Source organism: Anomaloglossus baeobatrachus, chromosome 5 (genome assembly GCF_048569485.1).
Source record: "Anomaloglossus baeobatrachus isolate aAnoBae1 chromosome 5, aAnoBae1.hap1, whole genome shotgun sequence".
Classification (NCBI taxonomy): domain Eukaryota; kingdom Metazoa; phylum Chordata; class Amphibia; order Anura; family Aromobatidae; genus Anomaloglossus; species Anomaloglossus baeobatrachus.
In genome coordinates this window covers 489779832-489800631 of record NC_134357.1, presented here as the reverse complement: position 1 = coordinate 489800631, position 20800 = coordinate 489779832, and the positions used below count along the sequence as shown (strand labels likewise).

The 20800-nt window shown below is 52.5% G+C and overlaps 1 protein-coding gene across 4 annotated transcripts in view; it reads right to left on the bottom strand.

Annotated features, from left to right (window-relative positions):
* CEP131 (centrosomal protein 131) overlaps positions 1–20800 on the bottom strand; it is a 202330-nt gene that overhangs the window by 42100 nt on the left and 139430 nt on the right. For all 4 annotated transcript variants that reach the window (XM_075350711.1, XM_075350714.1, XM_075350713.1 and 1 more), the window contains one exon: positions 7687–7789. In XM_075350711.1, coding sequence (XP_075206826.1) covers positions 7687–7789 — 103 coding nt within the window. The remainder of the gene's footprint in view (positions 1–7686; positions 7790–20800) is intronic.

Here is a 20800-nt window from a genome sequence, read left to right as displayed (position 1 = left end):
TCCCCCCCTTTTGCCCCTCTGAAAATAAAATAAATTAAAAAAATACACATATTTGGTATCGCCACATTCAGAAATGCCTGATATACCAAAATATAAAATAAAGTAATAATTACGGCGTAGCAAGAAAGATTCTAAACGTCAAAATTACATTTTGTTTTGTCGCCGTAACATTGCATTAAAAAGCAATAACAGGCGAACTAAATCACTACATCTGCAAAAAGTAGGATTTTTGTGTACTCACCGTAAAATCTCTTTCTCTGAGTCTTCATTGGGGGACACAGGACCATGGGTTATGCTGCTGTCACTAGGAGGCTGACACTAAGTAAACATAAAAAAGTTAGCTCCTCCCTAGCAGCATACACCCCGAGCCGGAGGCGGGCTCAGATCAGTTGGTGCACAAGCAGTAGGAGGAGTACCAGAATCACCATACATAAAAACAAGTTGTAACTAAAACAATGCAGCCGTGCAAACAAGAGGTCTATGAACATAAGACCGCTGAAAAATAGCAGGCAAATGCAATTGAACAACCAAAAAACCAAGCAGGGTGGGTGCTGTGTCCCCCAATGAAGACTCAGAGAAAGAGATTTTACGGTGAGTACACAAAAATCCTACTTTCTCTATCGTTTCATTGGGGGACACAGGACCATGGGACGTCCAAAAGCAGTCCCTGGGTGGGAATACCGAAAAACCCGCAGATAGGAAGAAAACAACAACCTACCTCGGCGGGCTTGCACTATAATTGAATGCTGCCACCCTATTACAGATGTGCAACTGCTGCCTGCAAGACCATTCTCCCAAAACTAGCATCTGCCGATGCTTGGGTGTGAACCTGGTAGAACCTAGTAAAGGTGTGCAGGCTAGACCAGGTGGCGGCCTTGCAGACCTGGTCGGCCGACGCCTGATGCCTAATCGCCCAAGAGGCTCCCACTGCATGGGTAGAGTGCGCTCTTACCCCCCGCGGCGGAGACTTGTCCCGAATCCGATAGGCCTCTGATATGGCGGAACGGATCCATCTGGCAATTGTGGCCTTGGATGCCGATTCACCCCTCTTGGGACCAGAAGGGAGGACAAACAGACCATCTGACTTACGTAACGGCGCGGTTCTGGAGACATAAATTCTAAGTGCACGCACTAGGTCCAGGGTGTGCAAGGACCTCTCCAAGCTGTGAGAGGGGCCAGGACAGAAGGACGGAAGAACGATTTCTTCGTTAAGATGGAACGGGGAGACCACCTTTGGGAGAAAAGCGGGATCTGGCCGGAGAACCGCTTTGTCCTGGTGAAAAATCAAAAAGGGGGAACGACAAGAGAGAGCTGCCAGCTCTGACGTCCTGCGAATAGAAGTGATGGAAACGAGAAACACCACCTTCCAAGACAGGTGAGAAAGGGAAGATTCTCGCAAGGGCTCGAATGGGGGGCCCTGAAGTGACCCTAGGACTAGATTAAGGTCCCACGGCTCTAGAGGCCAACGGTACGGCGGTGCCAGGTGGGCCACTCCCTGGATGAAGGTCTTAACCTGTGAACGAGCGGCCAGTGGCTTCTGAAACAGGATTGATAACGCCGATATCTGGCCCTTTAGTGTTGCGAGCGAGAGACCCGCATCTAGGCCTGACTGCAAGAATGCCAATAGGGAAGGAAGGGAGAAGGCGAGTGGAGAAGAAATATTATGTTCTTCACACCATCTGAAGAAAACCTTCCACGTGCGGTAGTAAATTTTTGATGAAGATGGCTTCCTGGCCCTAATCATTGTCTGAATCACTCTTGAGGAAAAACCAGCCTTAGCTAGAACCCAGGATTCAATGGCCAGGCCGTCAAATTTAGGACCTGTGAGTTCTGATGGAAAAGAGGTCCCTGCTGCAGGAGATCTGGACGGTCTGGAAGGCGCCACGGAGCGTCTGCGAGGAGCTGAGTTAGTTCCGCGAACCATGCTCGCCTGGGCCAGTCCGGAGCCACTAGGATGACCGGAATTCCTTCCGCCTTGATCTTCTTGAGGACCCTCGGAATTAGAGGGAGCGGAGGGAAGATGTACGGGAGACTGAACTGGCTCCATGACAGGGTGAGGGCGTCGACTCCTAAAGCCAAGTGGTCGCGGCACCGCACTACAAACTGCGGAACCTGACGGTTGAACCGGGAGGCCATTAGGTCCACGTCCGGAACTCCCCATCTGTCGCAGATCTGGTTGAAGACTTCCCGGTTGAGGGACCATTCTCCGGAGGCGAGGCCTTCCCTGCTGAGGAAGTCCGCCGCCCAATTGTCCACGCCTGGGATGTGTACCGCTGAGATCAGGGAGTGATGACATTCGGCCCAGTGCAAAATCTTCTTGACTTCTCGCATTGCCCCGACACTTCTTGTGCCGCCTTGGTGGTTGATGTACGCCACCGCCGTCGCATTGTCCGACTGGATCCTGACCGGGCAACCCTGTACTAGGTGCCGAAACTGCTGCAAGGCTAGTCGGATGGCTCTTATCTCCAAAATGTTGATCTGGAGACAACTCTCCCTCGGTGACCATCGGCCCTGCGCTGTGTGATGCCGAAACACTGCTCCCCAGCCCTGGAGACTGGCGTCGGTGGTTACTATCTTCCAGTGGAGCGGGAGGAAAGACCTTCCTGATGCGAGGTTGCGTTGATTGAGCCACCAACGGAGGGAATGGCGGGTCTCCGGCGAAAGATGAAACCTGCGGTCCAGAGAAAAGGGAGATCTGTCCCACTTCTTCAGCAAGGCCAGCTGGAGGGGCCGGAGATGGAACTGTGCAAAGGGTACCGCTTCCATCGCCGCCACCATACGACCGAGGACCCACATGCCGAACCTGATGGAAACTTGGCGCTGACGCCGGAGAGCGCGGAGGCCTCGTTGTAGGGAGGACATCTTCTCCTGTGTGAGGAAAACTCGCCCTTGGATGGTATCGAATACCATGCCTAAAAAGGTGATCCGACGGGCCGGGGTCAGAGAGGACTTCTTCCGATTTATCAGCCACCCTAACCGTGAAAGGGTGTCGATCGTGACCTGAACCCCAAGACGACAGTCCTCGAAGGAAGAGCCCTTTATCAACATATCGTCCAAGTACGGGATGACTATGACACCCCTGGAATGCAGGACGGACATGGCAGCAGCCATGATCTTCGTAAAGACCCTGGGTGCGGATGCGAGGCCGAAGGGAAGAGCCGTGAACTGGAAGTGATCTTCCGCTATCGCAAAGCGGAGGAACTGTTGGTGAGAGGTGGCTATCGGGACGTGAAGATAGGCGTCTTGAATATCCAGCGATGCCAGGAATTCGCCTACCTCCATGGACGCGATGACGGACCGGAGTGACTCCATTCGAAACGGCCGAGGCCTCACCGACCTGTTTAGAAGCTTTAGGTCGAGGACAGGACGGACAGAGCCGTCCTTTTTGGGGACCACGAAAAGGTTGGAATAGAACCCCTTGAAACGCTCTGCGGGAGGGACTGGTACCACGACTCCGGCTCGGAGGAGGGAGTCTATGGAGTGAAAGAACGCGCGAGCCCGCGCGGGAGACTCGGGAGGGCGAGATAGGAAAAAACGTCTCGGTGGCTTTGCTTCGAATTCTATTTTGTAGCCTGATGTGATGATCTCTCTGACCCAGGCATCGGCGGTCAGGGGGATCCACACATGCTGAAAACGAGACAGACGCCCTCCCACAAGTCTGGCGCTGTTGCGCGCCGACCGCGAGTCACTTGGAGGAACGTCGGCGGTAACCAGAAGAGGATCTCGTGGGCTGGCGGGGGCGTGAACGCCAGGCGGGATTGGTCTTGAATGACGGGGTCTTCCTGTCTCTCGGAGGAGAGCGGCTTTTCCGCGGCTGGGGATTGGAGTTGAAGCTGCGAAAGGGCCGGAAACGAGCGGTGGGGCGCCGATTCTGGAAGCGCTTAGGGCGCAATTGGGGGAGAGATGTACTCTTTCCTCCCGTTGCGTCGGAGATCAGCTGGTCCAGCCTATCTCCGAAGAGACGTTCCCCTAGGAAGGGCAGGGAAGTTAGTGACTTCTTAGAGGCCGCATCCGCGTTCCAGGACCGGAGCCAGAGGGCTCGACGGATGGCCACATTGTTGCTGGTGGCCTGGGTCGCACAACTTGCAGACGCCAGGGCTGCATTGAGCAAGTACTCACCCGCGAGGGAAATCTGCGAGGCGATGGGAACCAGGTCCGGATTGGCAGGAATGGCGCGGAGACCGCAACGTAGCGTGTCCGCCCAGGACATTAGGGCCTTCGCAACCCAAACCGAGGCAAAGGCCGGAGAGAGGGATGTGCCCGCTGCCTCGAAGGCGGAACGGGCCAACCTGTCAATAGTACGGTCCGTAGGGTCCTTGAGAGACGTACCGTTAGTGAGTGGAAGGACTGTGTGAGAAGACAGGCGGGAGATTGGGGGGTCGACCACAGGGGAGCCTGCCCAATCCTTTCGAAGACCCTCAGGAAAGGGATAATGCAAATCGATAGACTTACCGCTGGTAAATACCCTGTCCGGCTGTTGCCTGTGGCTGCGCAGTAACTCAGCGAATTCTGGATGTCCGCTGAATGTGTTCTGGGCCCGCTTCACCCGCTTAAACGAGACCTGGGTGTTCTGGGAGGAGACGGGGTCCACCTGTACCTTCAAGGTCTGATTTACTGCTTCTATCAGGCTATTCACCATGCGCCGAATATCAGCCGCCTGCTCTGAGTCCTGCAGGGGTGCCGCATCGGAATCATCATCGGAGCAGTCAGAAGCCTCCCTGGAGGACTGACGGTCTGGACCTGGGGATGAAGGTGAAACCTGGGAAGAGTCTGAGGACGAGACCTGGCGGGTCCGTTTTTGAGCAGCAGAGGAGGACCCTGCAACGGGGCTCACCTGCTCCGGAGGCGATTGCGCCGGGTCTGCGGGAATCTGGGCGAGCGACGGCAGCAGGCGCAGAGCTTGCGCGATGGTCCGAGAAGCCTCAGAGAGGGAATCTACGGACTGGGACAGGGACGCTAGCCAGTCGGGGGGGGGAGGGACGCAGGGCCCTGCAGCATATGGCGCTGTGGCGTCTGCGGTATCAGAAGCGTCGGCCGCGGAGTCCTGCGGAGGCTGTGCGTCTGTAGAACAGACGGAGCATAGTGGGGCGTCCTGACCCTGGGAAAACTTGGACTTGCAGGAGGAGCATGCAAAAAATAGTGCAAAGGGGGCCTGCTTGGATTGGGTGGGCTTAGCCTTAGGCATGGTGAAAAACAGGTACTCTCCCTGGTGGCTGCTAGGAAGGAGACAGGAGAGGGTTAACTCGTCCCTAAACTCAGAGAATGCTGCCTAGTGAGGGCTACTCCTTAGGAGCAGAGCTTACCCAGGTCCTGCGTGCTGCCCACCAGTCCAGAAGTGGAGTCCAGGAGTGAGCTGGCCAGAAGAGTCAGAACGCCGGCGCGCTGCAGCCTCAGGGGACCAGAGGTAGGCTAAAATGGCGAGGGGACGCTGGAGGAGGCTGGGGGAGGAGCAGGATTCCGGCGCGAAAACCCGGAGGATTCACAGCCCCCACCATCAGCCAGGAGGCAGATCAGTGGGAGGATACAGAGGGAGACGACCGGCGGCCAATAGCGCTGCAGCGGGGGCGTGGCTAGGACGCAGGAGCGACTAGGCCAAGACCGGGGACTAAATTTATGGAGAGGGCCGGGGGAAAGTGCAGGAAAGGTCGGTCCTACCTGCAATCGGCGGCGCCGGCCCAGCGACGGATGCGGTGCAGGCAGGGCTCCCTGGCCCTGCCTGTGTACAGCGCTGCTCGTCCAGGAAGGCTCCGGGGGAGAGCGTGCTGAGTCAGGGTAGTGGACATCATGATGGGGGTAGATCAGCCCCCTATCAGGAGAAGGCAGCGTGACAGGGCCCCAACTATTACACACGCTGCGGAGGTTCCATCCTTGCTGTACTCCCCTGTACGCCCTTTGGGGTGATACCGCAGGGCGAATCAGGGGTGCCCACAAAACAACCTGCCCACACGCGCACCCCCGGGAGTGGTACCACGGGGACGGGCGGGGGAGAGGGCCCGAAGTCTCAAGCCCCCTGCGACCCTGGGGAGTGGTACCCACAGGGCTGCGGAGGATGAGTGAAGCAAATACCTGCAGAGAAAAAGACGACAGGTATGAGAGTGATGAGCGGCGCCGAAATAAAAGAAAAAAGCGCAAAAAAAACATACATGGCTGAGGGGGGCCGAGACGGCCCACATCAGCCTCCTACGACACTAAGCTAAAACTGATCTGAGCCCGCCTCCGGCTCGGGGTGTATGCTGCTAGGGAGGAGCTAACTTTTTTATGTTTACTTAGTGTCAGCCTCCTAGTGACAGCAGCATAACCCATGGTCCTGTGTCCCCCAATGAAACGATAGAGAAAATGGTAGAATTAAAAACTCCAGTGCAAAACACAAAAAATATACCTTCTAACAGCCCCAGATACCGAAAAATGAGAACGCTCGGAAAATGGCGACAAAAAGCGCAGTTTGGGGTTTTTTTGGACAAACTTCTGAATTTTTTTTCACCACTCAGATAAAATAAAATTCTACATGTTTGGTATCTATGAACTTGCACCGATCTTGGGAATCATATTACCAGGTCAGTTTTACCAAATACTGAAAACAAATTTAAAAAAAAAAAAAAAATTGAATGTGGAATTTCACTTTTTTTTTTACAATATCTCCAGATTGGGATTTTTTTCCCCCCGTTTTCCAGTACACTATATGGTAAAATGAATGGTGTCAATCAACAGTACACCTTGTCCCGCAAAAAACAAGCCCTAGTATGGCAAGATTGACAGAAAAATATGTAAGCTATTGCTCTCAGAAGAAGAGGAAAAAACGAAAATGAAAAATGGGAATATATATAATAGAGATAGATAGATAGATAGATATATATATATATCTATCTATCACCCAGGCGTGAAGGGGTTAATGTCGGCAGAGTAAGTTTTTTGATGGAAGAGTTGTAGTTTTGAATGACATCATTCATTTACTAAATAATAGATAGGGAAATGAAAAATTCCCAAACTGCAATAAAGTAAAATAAAAAAAGAAAAACAATTCTGCCATTATTTTTGGAGTTTTGCTTTTCACAGTGTTCATTGAATCTTTAGGTCAATAAGATTACGGCAATCACAAACGTATAGACTGTTTTATTTATTTAAGCGTTAAAAAACGCTACAAAAACTGAAATTGGTAAAAAATAAATTATATATATATAAAAATTTTTACGAATTTCACTTTTTACAATGATTTTACAATTTATTTTTTTTTAAACTTTTTTCTTTAGATTTTTACTTTAATTTTTTAAAAATCTACTTTGAGGGGAATTGAACCAGTGATCATCTAATCGCTTGTTCTGTATCCTGGCATTACTACTATATTGCAATATATAGACAAAATGACATCCTCATGGAAGAACTAAGGTGACAACCATGGAGGGGCTTCAGTAGGCGCTCTAATTTCAACCGATCGACAATCCACGATCCGACCAAAGTGGGGGGGGCAATGCAATCAGCAGTGAGTGTGCCATGTAACATTTAACTGCTGCAGTCAGAGACTGACAGTGGCATTTAAATGATTAAGCGGCAGCGATCAGAGCTGTGTTAATCAGCTGGCATGTGCCCCGGTATGGTGTGGGGTCAGATCCCTTATCCCACCCTATACACCGGCATTTGTACACCACATGTCAGAAAAGGGTTAAAAAGGGACAAGTGCTGCACATTTACCCTTCACCGTGATCTCCTTGATCTTCTTGGTCTTCTCATCGATCCACTTCTCCCGCCGTACCTTTTCCGTCGCCGTCATGAGTTCCTGCAGCTTCTTCATTTCCTGGTAGACAAGATGTGGAGAAACTGCATATATTGATGTTGTCATATTTTAATGTACCTCTGGTACTGCTGTATTACATACATTCCCCTACACAACCTCGCAAGCAGGGGTGATCCTCAGAGCAGCTGTCGGGGTGCAGATTCACCGGCTGCACTTATATGATAGAACTGGACACTTGCCATAAGGAGTGATCCAGCAGAGGGCAGTACTGAGTTATACAGAATATTGTAATATTGTGTTGCTGGTAACCCGTATGCGTACTATCACTATCATAAAAGTGAATGGTGATTAGTGGGGCTTCCAGTGATTGGGGGGGTTCCCAGCGATCATACACTTATCACATTTCCTGTTAATAGGTGATAAATGGTGTCTACGGGACATACCCTATGGGGGGGGGGGATCATACTTAAATGCATTCCATTTTGGTTAAAAAGCATTTTATGCAATTGGGTCTCATTAAATATTTTGCAACTTTTGCCTTTTATTGCCTCTGTGGTGCACAGTCTATTGCTGGCTGTAGAATAGGTTAATTGAGAATCCATCAGTGAGCTCACTCTGACAGTCCAATGGGAGAATTTGTCTCATCTGGATTTTTTGTTTTATACTCAGCTGTTTAATAACCACAGACCACATCAATATTGTAAAAAAGAAAAAAAGCTTGCAAAAATCAAACAGTCAAAATGTTTTAATGGATCTGAATTGCAAAAGCGATTTTTAGGCCTTAAATACATGTATTTAACTTAAAAAAAAAATATCTCCAGGGATGGATAACATCATACATGGTCAAAGAAAGTGGTACCAGTACAGTAGGCTTGTGAGGGTAGCCTGGGCTATAGATTGCTTGTTCAAATGTAATAAGATTATCTGTGTATGTAAATAATCAAAGAAGGGAATTTTGTTTACTTACCGTAAATTCCTTTTCTTCTAGCTCCAATTGGGAGACCCAGACAATTGGGTGTATAGCTTCTGCCTCCGGAGGCCACACAAAGTATTACACTTTAAAAAGTGTAAAGCCCCTCCCCTTCTGCCTATACACCCCCCGTGCCTCACGGGCTCCTCAGTTTTGGTGCAAAAGCAAGAAGGAGGAAAAGTTATAAATTGGTTTAAAGTAAATTCAGTCCGAAGAAATTTCGGAGAACTGAAACCATTGAACATGAACAACATGTGTACACAAAGAACAACAGCCCGAAGGGAACAGGGGCGGGTGCTGGGTCTCCCAATTGGAGCTAGAAGAAAAGGAATTTACGGTAAGTAAACAAAATTCCCTTCTTCTTTGTCGCTCCATTGGGAGACCCAGACAATTGGGACGTCCAAAAGCAGTCCCTGGGTGGGTAAAGTAAAACCTCGAAATAGAGCCGTAAAACGGCCCCTTCCTACAGGTGGGCAACCGCCGCCTGAAGGACTCGCCTACCTAGGCTGGCATCTGCCGAAGCATAGGTATGCACCTGATAGTGTTTCGTGAAAGTGTGCAGGCTCGACCAGGTAGCTGCCTGACACACCTGCTGAGCCGTAGCCTGGTGCCGCAAAGCCCAGGACGCACCCACGGCTCTGGTAGAATGGGCCCTTAGCCCTGAGGGAACCGGAAGCCCAGAAGATCGGTAAGCTTCGAGAATAGGTTCCTTGATCCACCGAGCCAGGGTTGATTTGGAAGCCTGTGACCCTTTACGCTGGCCAGCGACAAGGACAAAGAGTGCATCCGAGCGGCGCAGGGGCGCCGTACGAGAAATGTAGAGTCTGAGTGCTCTCACCAGATCTAACAAGTGCAAATCCCTTTCACATTGGTGAACTGGATGAGGACAAAAAGAGGGTAAGGAGATATCCTGATTGAGATGAAAGGGGGATACCACCTTAGGGAGAAATTCCGGAACCGGACGCAGAACCACCTTGTCCTGGTGAAACACCAGGAAAGGGGCTTTGCATGACAGCGCTGCTAGCTCAGACACTCTCCGACGTGATGTGACTGCTACTAGGAAGGCCACTTTCTGCGAAAGGCGTGAGAGAGGAATATCCCTCATTGGCTCGAAAGGTGGTTTCTGAAGAGCCATCAGCACCCTGTTCAGATCCCAGGGTTCTAACGGCCGCTTGTAAGGAGGGACTATGTGACAAACCCCCTGCAGGAACGTGCGTACCTGTGGAAGTCTGGCTAGGCGCTTCTGAAAGAACACAGAGAGCGCTGAGACTTGTCCCTTAAGGGAGCCGAGCGACAAACCTTTTTCCAATCCGGATTGAAGGAAGGAAAGAAAAGTGGGCAAGGCAAATGGCCAGGGAGAAAAACCCTGATCAGAGCACCAAGATAAGAATATCCTCCACGTCCTGTGGTAGATCTTGGCGGACGTTGGTTTCCTGGCCTGTCTCATAGTGGCAATGACCTCTTGAGATAACCCTGAAGACGCTAGGATCCAGGACTCAATGGCCACACAGTCAGGTTGAGGGCCGCAGAATTCAGATGGAAAAACGGTCCTTGAGACAGCAAGTCTGGTCGGTCTGGTAGTGCCCACGGTTGGCCCACCGTGAGATGCCACAGATCCGGGTACCACGACCTCCTCGGCCAGTCTGGAGCGACGAGGATGGCGCGGCGGCAGTCGGACCTGATCTTGCGTAACACTCTGGGCAACAGTGCCAGAGGAGGAAACACATAAGGGAGTTGAAACTGCGACCAATCCTGAACTAAGGCGTCTGCCGCCAGAGCTCTGTGATCTTGAGACCGTGCCATGAATGTCGGGACCTTGTGGTTGTGCCGGGACGCCATTAGGTCGACGTCCGGCATCCCCCAGCGGCAACAGATCTCCTGAAACACGTCCGGGTGAAGGGACCATTCCCCTGCGTCCATGCCCTGGCGACTGAGAAAGTCTGCTTCCCAGTTTTCTACGCCCGGGATGTGAACTGCGGATATGGTGGAGGCTGTGGCTTCCACCCATAGCAGAATCCGCCGGACTTCCTGGAAGGCTTGCCGACTGCGTGTTCCGCCTTGGTGGTTGATGTATGCCACCGCTGTGGAGTTGTCCGACTGAATTCGGATCTGCTTGCCTTCCAGCCACGGCTGGAACGCCTTTAGGGCAAGATACACTGCCCTTATCTCCAGAACATTGATCTGAAGGGAGGACTCTGGCTGAGTCCAAGTACCCTGAGCCCTGTGGTGGAGAAAGACCGCTCCCCACCCTGACAGGCTCGCGTCCGTCGTGACCACAGCCCAGGATGGGGGCAGGAAGGATTTCCCCTTCGACAGAGAAGTGGGAAGAAGCCACCACTGAAGGGAAGCCTTGGCTGCCCGAGAAAGGGAGACGTTCCTGTCGAGGGACGTCGACTTCCTGTCCCATTTGCGGAGAATGTCCCATTGAAGTGGACGCAGATGAAACTGCGCAAAAGGAACTGCCTCCATTGCTGCTACCATCTTCCCTAGGAAGTGCATGAGGCGCCGCAAGGGGTGTGACTGGCCTTGAAGGAGAGATTGCACCCCTGTCTGTAGTGAACGCTGTTTGTCCAGCGGAAGCTTCACTATCGCTGAGAGAGTATGAAACTCCATGCCAAGATATGTCAGTGATTGGGCCGGTGTCAGATTTGACTTTGGAAAATTGATGATCCACCCGAAACTCTGGAGAGTCTCTATAGCAATGCTCAGGCTGTGTTGCCACTTGAGAGGGTGCCTTGACAAGCAGATCGTCTAAGTAAGGGATCACCGAGTGTCCCTGAGAGTGAAGAACTGCTACTACTGTTGCCATGACCTTGGTGAAGACCCGTGGGGCTGTCGCCAAGCCGAAAGGCAGTGCCACGAACTGAAGGTGTTCGTCCCCTATGGCGAAACGCAGGAAGCGCTGATGCTCTTGAGCAATCGGTACGTGGAGATAAGCATCTTTGATGTCGATTGATGCTAGGAAATCTCCCTGGGACATTGAGGCGATGACGGAGCGGAGCGATTCCATCCGGAACCGCCTGGTTTTTACATGTTTGTTGAGCAGCTTTAGGTCCAGAACAGGACGGAAGGATCCGTCCTTTTTCGGCACCACGAACAAGTTGGAGTAAAAACCGTGACCCTGTTGCTGAAAAGGAACAGGGATCACCACTCCTTCTGCCTTCAGAGTGCATACCGCCTGAAGAAGAGCATCGGCTCGCTCGGGGGGCGGAGATGTTCTGAAGAACCGAGTCGGAGGACGAGAGTTGAACTCTATCCTGTAACCGTGAGACAGAATGTCTCTCACCCAACGGTCTTTTACCTGTGGCAGCCAGGCGTCGCAAAAGCGGGAAAGCCTGCCACCGACCGAGGATGCGGTGTGAGGAGGCCGAAAGTCATGAGGAGGCCGCTTTGGGAGCGGTTCCCCCGGCGGTCTTTTTAGGACGTGACTTAGACCGCCATGAATCGGAGTTCCTCTGATCCTTCTGAGGCCTTTTGGACGAGGAGAATTGAGACCTGCCCGCGGACCGAAAGGACCGAAACCTCGATTGTACCGTGGTTGAGGTCTGTTTGGTTTGGACTGGGGTAAGGACGAGTCCTTTCCCTTGGATTGTTTAATGATTTCATCCAATCGCTCACCAAACAGACGGTCGCCAGAAAATGGCAAACCGGTTAAGAACTTTTTGGAAGCAGAGTCTGCCTTCCATTCACGTAGCCACATGGCCCTGCGGACTGCCACCGAATTGGCGGATGCTACCGCCGTACGGCTCGCAGAGTCCAGGACAGCATTAATGGCGTAGGACGCAAACGCCGACGCCTGAGAGGTTAAGGACACCACTTGCGGAGCAGACGTACGTGTGACTGCATTAATCTGCGCATGACAGGCTGAGATAGCTTGGAGTGCCCATACGGCTGCGAATGCTGGAGCAAAAGACGCGCCGATAGCTTCATAGATGGATTTCAACCAGAGCTCCATCTGTCTGTCAGTGGCATCTTTGAGTGAAGCCCCATCTTCCACTGCAACTATGGATCTAGCCGCCAGTCTGGAGACTGGAGGATCCACCTTGGGACACTGAGCCCAGCCCTTGACAACGTCAGAGGGGAAGGGATAACGTGTATCCTTAAGGCGCTTGGAAAAACGCTTATCTGGACAAGCTCAGTGTTTCTGGACTGCCTCTCTGAAGTCAGAGTGATCCAGAAACGTACTCAATGTACGCTTGGGAAACCTGAAACGGAATTTCTCCTGCTGAGAAGCTGACTCCTCAATTGGAGGAGCTGGGGGAGAAATATCCAACACCTGATTGATGGTCGCTATAAGGTCATTCACTATGGCGTCACCTTCAGGTGTATCTAGGTTGAGAGCGGCCTCAGGATCAGAATCCTGATCTGCTACCTCCGCTTCATCATCCAGAGAGTCCTCCTGCTGAGACCCCGAACAGTGTGATGAAGTCGAGTGAATTTCCCAGCGAGCCCGCTTAGGCGGCCTGGGACTGCGGTCCGTGTCAGAGACCTCACCCTGGGACCTATGGGTCACCCCAGGAGCACTTTGCTGCTCCAACTGAGGGGGGCCTGGGGTCAATGATTCAACAGTGCCCGTGGCCTGAGTCACCGGTCTGGACTGTAAGGCTTCTAGTATCTTAGCAGACCATTTATCCATACTCTCAGACAGTTTGTCAGCAAATACTGCAAACTCCGTCCCTGTCACCTGGACAGTGGTAGCAGGTGGTTCCACCTGGGCCACCAGTAGCAGAGGCTCCGGCTGAGTAAGTGCCACAGGGGCCGAGCATTGCACACAATGAGGATCGGTGGAACCTGCCGGTAGTATAGCCGCACATGAGGTACAGGTTGCAAAGTAAGCCTGTGCTTTGGCACCCTTGCTTTTTGCGGACGACATGCTGTTGTCTCCTCAGAGTACAATCCAGGAGGGTATATAGCCAAAAATCAACAGTGCGACCGTACAGTGTAAATGTATAGCATATAAGCATATATATATATGTACACTTCGGCACTCAGTGGGGCCAGCACCCAGGTGCTGCTTACCGACCGCTCAAAGCGGTTGTGTGATCACCAGATTCCCTGCCTGGGCCTCCCAGAGCCGTGTTGTCTCTCCTCTCCAGCGTCAGAAGTGCTGACAGGAATGGCTGCCGGCGTTCTGTGGGGAGGAGGGGGCCGTGGGCGTGCCCCAGAAAGTGCGGGAATCTGATGCCCCACTGTGCTGAATGAGGGGGGAGGAGGATACAAAGTATGCTCCAGCCCTCAGCGCTGACGTCCTGTGCAGCGTCCCGCCCTTCCCCTGACTGGCAGGCCTGGGGGCGGGAATATGCGATACTAGGCCGCAAAAGCCGGGGACTAAAGTTATAAGCGCGGCCGGCAAATAAGCGCGGCCGGCGCGGTAGTCCCCGACGCACTAACACACCCAGCAGTGCTGCAGTGTGTATGGCACAAGCGCTCCATGCGCGGTCCCCCAGGGGGACACAGAGTACCTCACAGTAGCAGGGCCTTGTCCCTGACGATACCCGGCTCCTGTCCAGCAGATTCCCCAGGGGCTGCGGAGGGAGCACGGTCTCAGTGCCTGGAGACCGATTAGGATCCCACTTCACCCAGAGCCCATTAAGGGATGGGGAAGGAAAACAGCATGTGGCTCCTGCCTATGTACCCGCAATGGGTACCTCAACCTTAACAGCACCGCCGAGCAGAGTGGGGTGAGAAGGGAGCATGCTGGGGGCCCTGTTATGGGCCCTCTTTTCTTCCATCCGACATAGTCAGCAGCTGCTGCTGACTAAGATGTGGAGCTATGCGTGGATGTCAGCCTCCTTCGCACAAAGCATAAAAACTGAGGAGCCCGTGAGGCACGGGGGGTGTATAGGCAGAAGGGGAGGGGCTTTACACTTTTTAGTGTAATACTTTGTGTGGCCTCCGGAGGCAGAAGCTATACACCCAATTGTCTGGGTCTCCCAATGGAGCGACAAAGAAATATAGATGTCGTTGCATAATTATCTGTGTGTCTATATGACAATCGCCCAGACGCCATAATATGATTCTAAGCTGTATGTTCAAGAGGGGGTTAACCAGGGAGAGTGAAGCTAGTGAACAAATGTACAAACACTGAACAGTGAAGTCTTTCATAATTATGAGTGAAAGTCTTATCAGTGGTTTCACACAAAGAAGGAATGTGTTATCTGTGGGATGAAATGTGTGTTTCTATGTTCCTACGCACCTCCCTGAACCTCCCTATACGGCTTTGATGTATGAGAAAAGACAGACTTTGATACTTTGTACATGTCTGAAGGTTGAAATGTTATACTAATATCTGAGCTATTCATTACACGGGTCAGTCGCCTATATTGGTTAAAGAGTGAACACAGTCTCTGTGGTCATTGCTTCTGAGAAATGTATTATATCTGTACAGATAGCTAATTTGGCCCCGTCCTCTGTGCCTGCCCTGAACAAAGACTCCATAAGCAGTCTTACCTAAATTTCTCCCTTGACAGGATCCCCCTAGTGTCAGCTGCAGGCAGCCAGAATTTGATCATTTAAAGGAAGACTCCCTTTCGGAATGAAGAAGCAACTCTCTGATCACTATGGGCCAACTCCTGACAGGGGGAAGACTACGGCAAGTTGGGCGCTTCCTCAGTGGTGGTTGAAAGAAGGGAATTTTGTTTACTTACCGTAAATTCCTTTTCTTCTAGCTCTAATTGGGAGACCCAGACAATTGGGTGTATAGGCTATGCCTCCGGAGGCTGCACAAAGTATTACACTTAAAAGTGTTAAGCCCCTCCCCTTCTGCCTATACACCCCCGTGCTCTCACGGGATACTCAGTTTTGGTGCAAAAGCAAGAAGGAGGAAAAAATTATAAACTGGTTTAAAGTAGATTCAATCCGAAGGAATATCGGAGAACTGAAACCATTCAACATGAACAACATGTGTACACAAAAAACAGGGGCGGGTGCTGGGTCTCCCAATTAGAGCTAGAAGAAAAGGAATTTACGGTAAGTAAACAAAATTCCCTTCTTCTTTGTCGCTCTATTGGGAGACCCAGACAATTGGGATGTCCAAAAGCAATCCCTGGGTGGGTAAAATAATACCTCTTAATAGAGCCGAAAAAACGGCCCCTTCCTACAGGTGGGCAACCGCCGCCTGAAGGACACGTCTGCCTATGCTGGCATCCGCCGAAGCATAGGTATGAACCTGATAGTGTTTCGTGACCAGGTAGCCGCCTGACACACCTGCTGAGCCGTAGCCTGGTGCCTCAAAGCCCAGGGCGCGTCCACGGCTCTGGTAGAATGGGCCTTCAGCCCTGAGAGAACCGGAAGCCCAGCCGAACGGTAGGCTTCGAAAATTGGCTCTTTGATCCACCGAGTCAAGGTTGATTTGGAAGCCTGTGACCCTTTACGCTGGCCAGCGACAAGGACAAAGAGTGCATCCGAGCGGCGCCGAGGCGCCGTACGAGAAATGTAGAGTCTGAGTGCTCTCACCAGATCTAACAAGTGGAAATCCTTTTCACATTGGTGAACTGGATGAGGACAAAAAGAAGGTAAGGAGATATCCTGATTGAGATGAAAGGGGGATACCACCTTAGGGAGAAATTCCGGAACCGGACGCAGAACCACCTTGTCCTGGTGAAAACCAGGAAAGGGGCCTTGCATGACAGCGCTGCTAGCTCAGACACTCTCCGAAGTGAAGTGACTGGTACTAGAAAAACCACTTTCTGCGAAAGGCGTGAGAGAGAAATATCTCTCATTGGCTCGAATGGTGGTTTCTGAAGAACATCAGCACCCTGTTCAGATCCGAAGGTTGTAACGGCCGCTTGTAAAAAGGAACGATGTGACAAACCCCCTGCAGGAACGTGCGTACCTGTGGAAGTCTGGCTAGGCACTTCTGGAAAAAACACAGAGAGCGCTGAGACTTGTCCCTTAAGGGAGCTGAGCGACGAACCCTTTTCCAGTCCAAATTGAAGGAAGGACAGGGAAGGGGGCAAGGCAAATGGCCAGGGAGAAAAAACCCTGAGCAGAGCACCACGACAGGAATATTTTCCGCGTCCTGTGGTTAGACCTTGGCGGACGTTTGTTTACTAGCCTGTCTCATAGTGGCAATGGCTTCTTGAGATAATCCTGAAGACGCTAGAATCCAGGACTCAATGGCTACACAGCCAGGTTGAGGGCCCCAGAATTCAGATGGAAAAAACGGCCCTTGAGACAGCAATTCTGGTCGGTCTGGCAGTGCCCCCGGTTGGCCGACCGTGAGATGCCACAGATCCGGGACCACGACCTCCTCGGCCAGGCTGGAGCGACGGGGATGACGCGGCGGCAGCCGCGGCAGTCTGCCGTGATCTTGCGTAACACTCTGGGCAACAGTGCCAACGGTGGGAGCACGTAAGTAAGCTGAAACTGCGACCAGTGTTGAACGAAGGAGTCTGTCGCCATAGCTCTGGGATCTTGAGACTGTGCCATGAACGTCGGAACCTTGTTGTGGTGCCGGAACGCAATTAGGTCGACGTCCGGCATGCCCTAGTGGCAACATATCTCGTGAAACCCGTCCTGGTGAAGGGACCCTTGCTCTGCGTCCATGCCCTGGCGACTGAGAAAGTCTGCCCCAAGTGTTCCACGCCTGGGATGTGAACTGCGGATATGGTGGAGGCTGTGGCTTCCATCCACAGCAGAAGCCGCCGGACTGTAAGCCACCGCTGTGGAGTTGTCCGACTGAACTCGGATCTTCTTACCTTCCAGCCACTGCTGGAACGCTTTTAGGACGAGATACACTGCTCTGATCTCCAGAACATTGATCAGAAGCGAGGACTCAATGGTGAGTCCACGTACCTTGAGCCCTGTGGTGGAGAAAAATTGCTCCCCACGGAAACCTACTCACGTCCGTCGTGACCACTGCCCAGGATGGGAGAAGGAAGGAATTTCCCCTTGACAATGAAGTGGTATGCCTGAGAGAGGGAGACGTTCCTGTTGAGGAATGTCGGTTTCCTGTCTCCTTGCGTAGGAGTCCCTTTAGGACGCTGATGAACACTGCGTGAAAGGGACTGCCCCCATTGCTGCCACCATCTTCCCGAGGAAGTGCGTGGGGCGCCTCAAGGGGAGTGACTGACCTAGAGATTGCACCCCCGTCTGTAGTGAACGGTGTTTGTTCAGCGGAAGCTTCACTATCGCTGAGAGGGTATGACAACTCCATGTCAAGATATGTCAGCGATTGGGCCGGTGTCAGATTTGACTTTGGAAAATTGATGATCCACCCGAAAGTCTGGAGAGTATCCAGAGTAGCGGTGAGGCTGTGCTGGCATGCCTCTTGAGAGGGAGCCTTGACCAGCAGATCGTCTAAGTAAGGGATCACCGAGTGACCCTGAGAGTGTAGGATCGCAAGTACTGCAGCCATGATCTTGGTGAAAACCTGTGTGGCTGTCGCCAGGCCGAACGGCAGTGCCACGAACTTCAGGTGTTCATCTCCGATGGCGAAGCGCAGGAAGCGCTGATGCTCTGGAGCAATAAGTACGTGGAGATAAGCCTCCTTGATATCGATCGATGCAAGGAAATTTCCTTGGGACATTGAGGCGATGACGGAGCGGAGGGATTCCATCCTGAACCGCTTGGCTTTTACATGTTTGTGGAGCAGTTTTAGGTCCAGGACAGGACGGAAAGATCCGTCCTTCTTTGGGACCACAAACAGGTTGGAGTAAAAACCGTGACCCTGTTGCTGAAGAGGAACCGGGATCACCACTCCTTCTGTCTTCAGAGTGCCCAGCGCCTGTAGAAGAGCATCGGCTCGCCCGGGAGGCGGGGATGTTCTGAAAAATCAAGTCGGAGGACGAGAGTTGACTCTATCCTGTGACCGTGAGACAGAATGTCTCTCACCCAACGGTCCTTAACCTGTGGCAGCGAAATGTCTGAAAGGCGGGAGAGCCTGTCTCCGACCGAGGATGGGGTGTGAGGGCCGTAGGTCATGAGGAAGCCGACTTGGTGGCGGCACCTCCGGCGGTCTTTTAAGGGCGTGCCTTAGACCGCCATGGATCGGAGTTCCTCTGACCCTTCTGAGGACGTTTGGGCGAGGAGAATTGGGACCTGCCCGCGCCCGGAAAGGACCGAAACCTCGACTGTCCCATTCTCTGTTGGGGTAATCTTGGTTTGGTCTGGGGTAAGGATGTTTCCTTTCCCAGGATTGGTTGATGATTTCATCCAGCCTCTCACCAAACAAACGGTCGCCAGAAAATGGCAAACCGGTTAAGCACTTTTTTGGAAGCTGAGTCTGCCTTCCATTCCCGAAGCCACAAGGCCCTGCATATTGCCACCGAATTGTCGGCTGCAACCGCCGTACGGCTCGCAGAGACCAGGACAGCATTAATAGCGTAGGACGCAATGCCGAAGTTTGAGAGGTTACAGACGCCACTTGCGGCGCAGACGTACGTGCAAGTGCGTCAATTTGCGCCTGACCCGCTGCAATAGCTTGGAGTGCCCATAGGGCTGCGAATGCTGGAGCAAAAGGCGCGCCGATGGCTTCATAGATGGATTTCAACCAGAGCTCCATCTGTCTGTCAGTGGCATCCCTGAGCGAATCCCCATCTTCAACTGCCACTATGGATCTAGCCGCCAGTCTAGAGATTGGAGAATCCACCTTGGGACACTGAGTCCAGCCCTGACCACGTCAGGGGGGAAGGGATAAAGTGTATCCTTAAAGCGCTGGAAGAAACGCTTATCCGGACAAACTCGGCGTGTCTGGACTGCCTCCGAGACGTCAGAGTGATCCAGAAACCTACTCGCTGTACTCTTGGGGGACCTTGAGAAGGTGACCCTTCTGCTGGATGAACCTGAGAGAGAAACATCCAGCATCATTTTTATGGACGCAATAAGAGCATTCACTATGGCGTCCGCCTCAGGGATATCAAGGTAGAGAGCGGCATCAGGATCAGAATCCTGATCAGCTACCTCCTCTTCTGATACAGAGAGTCATTTCTCTGAGACCCTGAACAATGTGAAGAGGTCGAGGGGGTGTCTAAGCGAGCTCGCCTAGGCGGTCTGGGACTGCGGTCCGTGTCAGAGCTTCACCCTGGGACCTATGAGACACCCCGGGGGAACATTGTTGTTCCAACTGAGGGGAATAGAGGGCAGTGATTGTACAGTGCCCATGGTCTGAGATACCAGTCTGGACTGCCAGCTTCTAGTATTTTAGCCATAGTCTCAGAAAGTCTGTCAGTAAAAACTGCAAACTCCGTCCCTGTCACCTGGATCTGTTTGGTTGTTGTCCCTGGGACTCCTTGAGCAGAGGCCAGAACAAATGCCACAGGGGTCCACCATGAGGGTCAATGGAACCTGCCGGTTTGCACATGCAGCGCTGGCAGCTCAGTAAGCCTGTGTTTTGTTGCCCCTTGAGCCACACCACAGGGTATATGACCAGAAAATTGACTGTGCACCATACAGTGTAAAGTATAGCAAAGATATAAACTCTAAACACACTACTACACCAGTGAAATCAGCACCTCAGGTGCTGCTTACCGCCCGCTGAAAGCGGTTGTGTGGCCCCCTGAACTCGTGCCTGGGTCCCCCAGAGTTTGTCTCCCCTCTGCAGCGTCCTAGGAGCTGACAGTAATGGCTGCCGGCGTCCTGAGGAGATGAGGGAGTCGTGGGCGTGACCGAGAAAGTGCGGGAGTTGGAGTCACAGTGTGCACAGTGAGGGGGGTGGAGTATGCAAAGCATGCTCCAGCCCTCAGTGCTGCTCGTCCTGTGCAGCGTCCCGCCCTTCCCCTGACTGGCAGGGCTGAGGGCGGGAAGAACGGAGACTAGGCCCAAAAAGCCGGGGACTCTAGTTATAAGCGCGGCCGCCGTAAAAGCGCGGCCAGCGCAGAGTCCCCGGCGCACTACAAGTCCCAGCCGCGCCTCAGTAAAAACAATGGCGGCGGCGGTCAGCGCGGCCGTCCCCATACACAAATACACTCAGCACCGCTGCAGTGTATAGTGGCACCAAAGGCGGTCAGCGCCGCAGTCCCCGGTGCACTAGCACACCCAGAAATGCTGGAGTGCTGCTGTGCGCGGTCCCCACGGGGACACAGAGTACCTCAAAGATGCAGGGCCCTGTCCCTGATCGATACCCGGCTCCTATCCAGCAGGGTCCTCAGGAGCTGTGGATG